At 49.2% G+C, this 9,020-nt stretch overlaps 1 protein-coding gene across 1 annotated transcript in view; it reads left to right on the top strand.

The window, feature by feature from the left end:
* Il10ra (interleukin 10 receptor subunit alpha) overlaps positions 1 to 8,961 on the top strand; it is a 15,006-nt gene extending 6,045 nt beyond the window's left edge. The window contains exons 6-7 of the mRNA XM_021172499.2: positions 2,426 to 2,544; positions 6,362 to 8,961. Coding sequence (XP_021028158.1) covers positions 2,426 to 2,544; positions 6,362 to 7,273 — 1,031 coding nt within the window. The 3' untranslated portion in view covers positions 7,274 to 8,961. The remainder of the gene's footprint in view (positions 1 to 2,425; positions 2,545 to 6,361) is intronic.
* The last annotated feature ends 59 nt before the right edge of the window (positions 8,962 to 9,020 follow it).

The following is a 9,020-nucleotide window of genomic DNA, read 5'->3' as shown; positions in this document are numbered from 1 at the left end:
GAAAAGTACAAAGGCATCTCTCTCTCTCTCTCTCTCTCTCTCTCTCTCTCTCTCTCTCTCTCTTTCTCTCTCCCTCCCCCCCTACACAAAACCTTTGGCCTGCATAGACATCACACACACATACATATTCACACATATACACACAGGAATGCACAGACCACACAAACATGCAACAATGCAACATCACAACACACCATACTACACACAAAACCACACATACACACACAGCTCAAAGGACCCCTTAGTCAATATGAAGTCAAAATCAAAAGTTCAGCAACAAAGGAGAAATTCACCAGGGGTCAAAACTTTCTTAGAAATCTAAACCGTGGTCCAAACACTCATGTCTCTGCTTCACCATATATAGGTAAAAAGGCAGATGATCGTGACTGGGGTGGACTGGGACAATTTTTAAAAAGTCCCCAGAATAGCATAATTGTAGCAACTCTGAGTGATTGTTTAATTTTTTTCTTTCTGTCCACGATAACTGGTGGGAGTGGCTGGCATTCAAAATGTGCCTTTTCTCGCTGAAGAAGCAGCTGGGCTTCTGGGGGATCTCCCCAGCCCCCCTCTGTCAGATGCACTTGTCAGAATTATTACCAGAGCTGTGAGTCAGAGCATGGCCCCTGACAGGACCCCAACAAGATAGATCAAAGACTCAGAGTGAAAACCAGCAAGAGGGAATGTATTCAATATGACCACTTTGAGAAGAGAAACAACCAGGGCTGGTGGTCCTGAAAGCCCATTTTCCAAGGTATTAAGGGCATTCATGTTAACATGGTGTTTAGGTTTAAGTAGAGTCCCCCAGGTATGCAGAAGCAAGCAGGCCAGGTCAGGGTGTATGGCCCCACGAAACATCGCTATCTCAGCCTCAGTCTTTCATGTTGGTCTGTCCTTAGAACAGTGTGAAATCCCCAGGAGACACATTCCCCTTGCCTGGCACCAGCCTTCGGTATGAGATTCCTCGGAGAAGCCTGTTTTTTCTAGAGTCAGATGGCTGAAAGGAAGGATGTTAAGTGTCTGTTCAGAATAGCTTCATTGCTGCCAGAATACACTGGGGTCCTTCACCCTAGCCCAGCTTGGCTTCAGGGGGACCTCCCCAGCCCAAATGCACTAGTTCCTATTTGGTCCCATTTGGGGCTGTTCCTCCTCAGGGCCAGTGTGGGAAGGGCTCCTCCCTTACCCTGACTATCCCAGAAGAAGCAATGCTGAGCTGGCTCTTTGACAGAGCTGCCAGAGTCAGCAAAGCTGCTGCAGGCCCTCAGCCAGGGCCCTTTGCCAGGACGGCGAATCAGGTGTAGAAACTGGGTCTCACCCTTGAGAGACTTCTGCTGACTGCCCAGAGGGACCCTTAACTAGCAACGTGAGGCAGCTAATTTAAGTGATCACACTATCCAGTGTGTGCCCTGGGAGTGCCCCATCCAACAGACATGAAAAGGATTCTTCATAGTTTTTGTAGTAAGTTTCAGTGAAGCTCATTGTCGTGGGTGGAAGTCGCATGGAGAAGTCACTGAGTGTATGTCAGCTGCTAGGGGTGCTGGTTGCATTTTCATCACCCCACCCCCCCTTTTAAAAACTTTTATCTGCATTTATTTTACCCTGAATTTATTCCAGGGCCATGAGATTTTGTTTTTTCAGTGTCTTCTGGGATATCTTTTTCTTGCATGCAGTCTCCTCTTCTTTAAAATGACATCCTTTAGATACTTGGTAACTTTGCAGATATGCATACCTTTGATGGCCTGGGCGGTTTCCCCGGTGTTCTTAAAGTGAACACGAAGGTTTGAACCTCTTGGTTTGCATGATTTTGTAGGGTTTTCTGGGTCAAGAAAGTAGCGAACCATCTTCACAGGTCACTTCTGGCAGCTTACAGGATGAGGTTCCATCATCCTTATAGTCAAAAGGTTTGTTTGCCCCGGTTTATTGACATGTGACCTTGGGCAAGTGACTTAATCTCTCAGGGCTTCAGGGTCTTGATATGTAAAAGGAGGTGATGCTGGCATTGGCTTCCTAAGACCGTTGCTAGGGTCAGGTGATACAGGCGTGGTGTTTGACTGCTGTCCTATGAGGCGGCTCTGTGACTTTCCCATTGTATATATGGACAGTGGGACTCAGAGGGATTCAGTATTCTGTCCACAGTCCCATAGGTAGTAAAATGTAAAGTTGAGATCTCAGTCTCCACCCTCACCTAACATATTATCCTGCCTCAGTGTTTATTGGCCATCGTGTGTAGGTGGCTTGAGGCAGACCCAGAGTGTTATTGAAGGAACTGGTGAAGGCTGACATTTCTAGGAATCAAACTATCTCTAGGGCTGTGACCTTCCCATTGCCTGTGGGAATGACCTGGGGTCATTCATTGAGTGCATTCTGAGGATAGCGGGAGGATCTCTGAGGACTGTATCTGATGTACCACATCTTTCTGTGTCTGCAGATTTCACTGTGACCAACCTCAGCATCTTAGTTATATCTATGCTGCTATTCTGTGGAATCCTGGTCTGCCTGGTTCTCCAGTGCTACATCCGGCACCCGGGGAAGTTGCCTACAGTCCTGGTGAGTGCTCTGTCCTTCCTGGATTCCCACATGGTCTGGCCTCCAATATGGGGTGGTCCAGCAATATGGGGTGGGCAAGCAAACACTAAACCCAGCTTGAAGAACAGAATCTCTGGGTAGTGCAGAGATAGAGTGAATTCGCAGGTACGCACACAGGTGAGCATGCAGGTGTACAAACAGGTGAACCTGCATGTGTGCACACAGGTGAGCATGCAGGTGTGCACACAGATGCATGCATACTAAGTAATCACAGTTTCGGCATCTACACAATGGCCTGTGAACCCGCCACTGTGTATCATGAATCATTGGTCCTGGTCATTATCGTCATTTCACAAGTGAGGACAGAGGGGATGCTTCCACTCACAGGATCACACAGCTGGGAGGAGTACTCGGGGAGGCTTTGCAGCATCCCATCCTGGTGCTGCTGAGGGAAGAGACTCAGAAAGACAGAAGAGATGGAGTGGTCACAGAGGGGAGGGAACAGAGTGGAGAGCTGACCTAGAGAGGAGAGGACAGGATCTCTGTCCCCTCTTGGATGGAGGCATGTGTGGCAGGTCAGCCTCTTGAGAACATTCTATAAGAACAAGTAGAAGTCCCCAAACCTCTGGTTGTCTCTGACCTAGTCTCAGACTGTGTCAGAGGTGGATAGCCACAGACTCTGGACCCTGAGTAATGTCTTCTAATATTAATGTATAATAGATGGTTACAGGATATATATGTATATATATACATATATATACATATATATACATATATATATGTATATATGTGTGTGTATATACATATATGTATGTATACATACATATATATGTATGTATACATATATATATATATATATATATATATATATATATATATATATATATATATATATATATATATGTATACATACACTCATACACACACACACACACACACACACACATACCCTGGCCTAATCAGGGCCTTGGCCTAGACAAGAGTCTGTTCTCACCCAGCCCTTAAAGCTCTCAAGGGTTTAATAGTTCTTCCTTGCATCTCACTGAAGTAGGTCCTCATCGTCTTTCTTTGCGCTCCTGGGAGATTCAGTGCCCCCTCCCTGCCTCCCCTGATCTGTTCCACGGGCACTTTAGCTCATGCTCCTTGCAGGGCCTAGGACCCTGGTGCTCGGTGACTTGGGGATGAATGAGCCACAGATCGAGCCTGGCCCTGTGGAGACCAGGAGCCAGGAAGTGTGGGAGGGTAGCCTGGAGCGTCTCTGAGTGCATGAGTGTGCTGATCTGATTGAGCTACAGAACATCCTACCTAGTTGTACATACGGTGGGGCAGGAAACTGAGTCGTGTGGCCTCGAGGGGTCCCCAGGGCTTGATGCCAGCCAGTGCTAGCCAGGTGTCAAAGGCTAGCTTTAAAGCCATGGGACAGGCAGAGATCAGAGATTAAATGTCCAGGAATGGCAGGTAGATCTTGTTTCCTTGTGGACCTGTGGGTCATAGCATCGCTGCTCCTTTGGAACTTGTCTTCTCAGATTGAAACAACCCAGTTCCATTTATCAGGTGCTGCTTGCTGTCTGTGGGGTTAACCAGTATGAGAGCGCCAGCCCTGGCACTTAATTAACTCTTAGCTATCTGCTGACCATCCAATGGGCCACTGAAGTCAGTTTTATTAAGCAAGCTGGGGACCTCGAATCCAGATAGCTGTATATAATCCCAGGTTTGTCCTTCATTGTTGGTGTCTTGAGGCACATCGTTTAACCTCTCTGAGCTTTGGATTCCTCCTGTAGGACACAGGGGTAATGTATACCTACAGAATTACCAGGGAGTACAATTCAGCTCAGCATGTATTTATTGAGTGTCTTCTATGTAACCCGAATGATCCAAGCATGGTACAAGCTTCACCACGGGAAAGCACATGCTGGCATTAATTCTATCTATGGATGAGAAACTAAAGAACAGAAAGAACAAGGATACTGGCTCAGCAGCAAGCTGCTAACAGATACATCTTTCATCACTATATCATTATGGTAGTAAGGGGGCCACAAGCAGGAGGATTTGCATGGGAGGCCTTAAGTGCTGAGAAAATGAAGGCAGGGGTGCAGCATGGTCAGCCAGTCAGTCAGTCTGAAGGTCTGTCCGTCAGTCAACAAACCTGAGTTCCTACTAATTCAAGTTCAGCTAAGAGTGAATCTAGGCTCTTAGAGTGGTGAATAAGACTGGACAGTTACTGCCTTTAGAATCCATATCATAGTGTCTGTCTTAGTCAGGGTTTCTATTGCTGCAATGAAACACCATGAACAAAAAGCAAGCTTGGAAGAAAGGGTTTATTCAGCTCACATTTCCATATCACTATTCATCACTGAAGGAAGCCAGGCCAGGAACTCACACAGGGCAGGAACCTGGAGGCAGGAGCTAGCTGATGCAGAGCCTGTGAGGGGTGCTGCTTACTGGCTTGCTCACCCTGCTTTCTTATAGAACCCAGGACCTTCAGCCCTGAGGTGATAGCACCCACAATAGCCTAGGCCTTCCCACATTGATCACTAATGAAGAAAATGCCTTATAGCTGGATCTTATGGAGGAGTCTCTTCAATTAAGGCTCCCCCCTTTCAAATAGATGTAGTTTGTATGTCAAGTCGACATAAGACCAGCCAGCACATTACAAGAACTAGGTTTAAAAAGAAGTAAGGAAGGAGATATGGAGACAATGGCTGAAGCACTGGTTTGGTCTGGTCTTGCACAGTCTCTCTGAGAAGGTAGCATCTGAGCTGAACAAGGGGCAGGAAACAGCCATATGGAATGCCAAGAATGTTCCAAGCTGAGGGGTCGGCCTGTGCAAAGGTCCTGTGACAGGGCTGCTGTTGCTGCGTCCAGGACGGGAAGAATACCACTGTGGCTAGAGCAGAGGAACAAAGTGCAAAGGGTTACATGGCTTCTCCTGGACAACTAAGGAGGGCAAGTCCTTGGCTGCAAGCTACAAAATGCAAATAAGGGCAGGAGAGAGATAGATGGGGTGGGATGGGGTGAGGATGCACTGTGGCCTGCAGATGCTGTTCCCTTGTAACTCTAGTTTCAGTGACTCCCAGGAGCTGCACACACAGGTGCCTACTTAGCATCTATTTCTTACTTGGAGTCATTGTCTGAATAGTTTACACACACTCCTGGATGGGCCTGGCTTTTCCAGCCTCTTCCAGGCTGCAGAGAGCTTCCCAAGTGGAGGGTCTGAGTGTATTCTCCAGTCTTAGCAAGATCCTGTAAAATCTGGCCCTGGGAACACCAGCTTCCTATGTGTCTGCCCGGGGCCAAACCATGAAGTGCCTTTGGGGGAAAATTGTAAAATTTTAATGCCAGTACAAAGCAGGGAGCTCAGTGCAGGCTGTCCAGGCACCTCCTCTATGCCTCCTCCACAGTTCCTCCGCTGGTACCTGGGAGGGTCCTTACAGGCGGCCATACTTCTCTCGCTGTATTAGTTTTCTCAGTGCTGTGACAAAACACCCAGGAGAGACAACTTGAGGAGGATTTTACTTCGGCTCGTGGCTTGATGAAGAAGTCCATTATGGGAGGGAAGGCGCGGCAGCTGGAGCGTGCGTGGCGCAGCTGGTCACATCGCACCCACTGTCATGAAGTAGAGAGAGGTGAAGGCTGGTGCTCAGCTCGCTTTCTCATCTTTATGCATCCCAGGACTCCGGCCCATGGGATAGCATCACATTCACAATAAGTCTTCCCAGCTCAGCTTAACCTTTCTCAAAACAGCCCTATGGGCATACTCTATAGAACCACGTGGTGGTTCTCAATACCATCAAACTGACTACAACAATCATCATGCTCATCCTGTCTTTCCTCCCAGGTCTTCAAGACTCCTCACGACTTCTTCCCAGCCGACCCTCTCTGCCCAGAAACTCCCGATGCCATTCACATCCTGGACCTGGAGGTTTTCCCAAAGGTGTCACCAGAGCTGAGAGACTCAGTCCTGCATGGCAGCACCGACAGTGGCTTTGGCAGTGGCAAACCATCACTTCAGACTGAAGAGTCCCAATTCCTCCTCCCTGGCTCCCACCCCCAGATACAGGGGACTCTGGGAAAAGAAGAGTCTCCAGAGCTAACGGCCACCTGTGGGGACAACACAGACAGTGGGATCTGCCTGCAGGAGCCTGGCTTACACTCCAGCATGGGGCCCGCCTGGAAGCAGCAGCTTGGATATACCCATCAGGACCAGGATGACAGTGATGTTAACCTAGTCCAGAACTCTCCAGAGCAGCCTACGTACACACAGGATGTATCTGCCTTGGGCCATGTCTGTCTCCTAGAGCCTAAAGCCCCTGAGGAGAAAGACCAAGTCATGGTGACATTCCAGGGCTACCAGAAACAGACCAGATGGAAGGCAGAGGCAGCAGGCCCAGCAGAACGCTTGGACGAAGAGATTCCCTTAACAGATGCCTTTGATCCTGAACTTGGGGTACACCTGCAGGATGATTTGGCTTGGCCTCCACCAGCTCTGGCCACAGGTTATTTGAAACAGGAGTCTCAAGGGATGGCCTCTGCTCCACCAGGGACACCAAGTAGACAGTGGAATCAACTGACCGAAGAGTGGTCACTCCTGGGTGTGGTAAGCTGTGAAGACCTAAGCATAGAAAGTTGGAGGTTTACCCATAAACATGCCCCTCTGGACTGTGGGGCAGCCCCTGGTGGCCTCCTGGATAGCCATGGCTCTAACCTGGTCACCCTGCCGTTGATCTCCAGCCTGCAGGTAGAAGAATGACAGGGGCTAAGGGTTCTTTGTATTCCAGCCATGCCTGCTCCCCTCCCTGTACCTGGGAGGCTCAGGAGTCAAAGAAATACGTAGGTCCTTTTCTGCAGACCTACTTTGACCAGCTAGCCAGACTCCACAGGGCAAGGAAAGGCCATCTTGATGCATGAGTGTCTGGTACGTGAGAGGTTGTGGCTAGTCTGCTGAGTGAGGGTCTGTAGATACCAGCAGAGCTGAGCAGGGTTGACAGAGACCTCCTCATGCCTCGGGGCTGGGTCCTACACTGGAAGGACCTGTGTTTGAGTGGAACCTCAGGGCTTTCTGAATGTGGTAAGACTGTAGGTCTGAAGTCAGATGAGCCTGGATGTCTGCGGAGGTGTTGGAGTGGCTAGCCTGCTGCAGGATAAAGGGAGGGCTCAAGAGATAGAAGGGCAGAGCAGGAGCCAGGTTTGATTTTTTCCTGTAGAGATGGTCCCCAGCTAGGATGGGTTACTTGTGGCTGGGAGATCTTGGGGTATACACCGCCCTGAATGATCAGCCAGTCAATTGAGAGCTGTGTGGCAAAAGGGACTGAGACCCAGAATTTCTGTTCCTCTTGTGAGGTGTCTCTGCTACCCATCTGCAGACAGACATCTTCATCTTTTTACTATGGCTGTGTCCCCTGAATTACCAGCAGTGGCCAAGCCATTGCTCCCTGCTGCTCACTGTTGTGATGTCAGACCAGACCAGACGCTGTCTATCTGTGTTAGTACACTACCCTTTAGGTGGCCTTTGGGCTTGAGCACTGGCCCAGGCTTAGGACTTATGTCCGCTTTTGCTGCTAATCTCTAACTGCAGACCCAGAACAGGGTGCTGGGCTGACACCTCTGTGTTCAGCTGTGTGACCTCTGACCAGCAGCTTCCTCAGGGGACTAAAATAATGACTAGGTCATTCAGAAGTCCCTCATGCTGAATGTTAACCAAGGTGCCCCTGGGGTGATAGTTTAGGTCCTGCCAACCCCTGGGTTGGAAGGAAGGGGACTATGGAAACCATCTACCCCCTGGGGAGCTTCCACCTCATGCCAGTGTTTCAAAGATCTTGTGGGAGCCTAGGGCCTTGTGCCAAGGGAGCTGCTAGTCACTGGGGTCCAGGGCTGGTCCCTGCATCCCTATACTGCGTTTTAGACCTGTCGTCAAACGGAGGCAGTTTGCAGTCCTCAAGCAAGGATGCTGAGAGAAGCAGCAAGGCTGCTGATCCCTGAGCCCAGAGTTTCTCTGAAGCTTTCCAAACATAGACTGTGTGACCCGGTGAAGCCAGCCATGAACTTTGGCATCCTGCCGAGAAGGTCATGACCCTAATCTGGTACGGAGAGCTTCTTCTGGAACTGGGCGAGCTCTTTGAGATCCCCCTCGGAACCTTTATTTATTTATTTGCTCACTTATTTATTGAGGAGGCAGCGTGGCACAGGTGCAGGGCTCTGGGTCTCTCAGGAGGTTTAGTTTTGCCTGCCCTGTTTCTATCTGTGTGACCTTGGGCAAGTCACATTTCCTCGTGGAGCCTCAGTTTTCCTGTCTGTACGTAAAGCTTGGAAATTGAAATGTACCTGACGTGCTCCATCCCTAGGAGTATTGAGTCCCACTGAGAAAGCAGGCACAGACGCCTCAAATGGAACGAGTGGTGTATGTTTTCATCCTAATAAAAAGTCAGGTGTTTTGTGGAAGCAATCGGATTTCTCATGATAACTGGGAGTGGTGGATGATAGCCGAGGACTTGGGCCCC

Source organism: Mus caroli, chromosome 9, assembly GCF_900094665.2.
Source record: "Mus caroli chromosome 9, CAROLI_EIJ_v1.1, whole genome shotgun sequence".
In the NCBI taxonomy this organism is placed as follows: Eukaryota; Metazoa; Chordata; class Mammalia; order Rodentia; family Muridae; genus Mus; species Mus caroli.
Note: the sequence above shows the minus strand (reverse complement) of the source record. Positions and strands in the feature narration are given on the sequence as shown.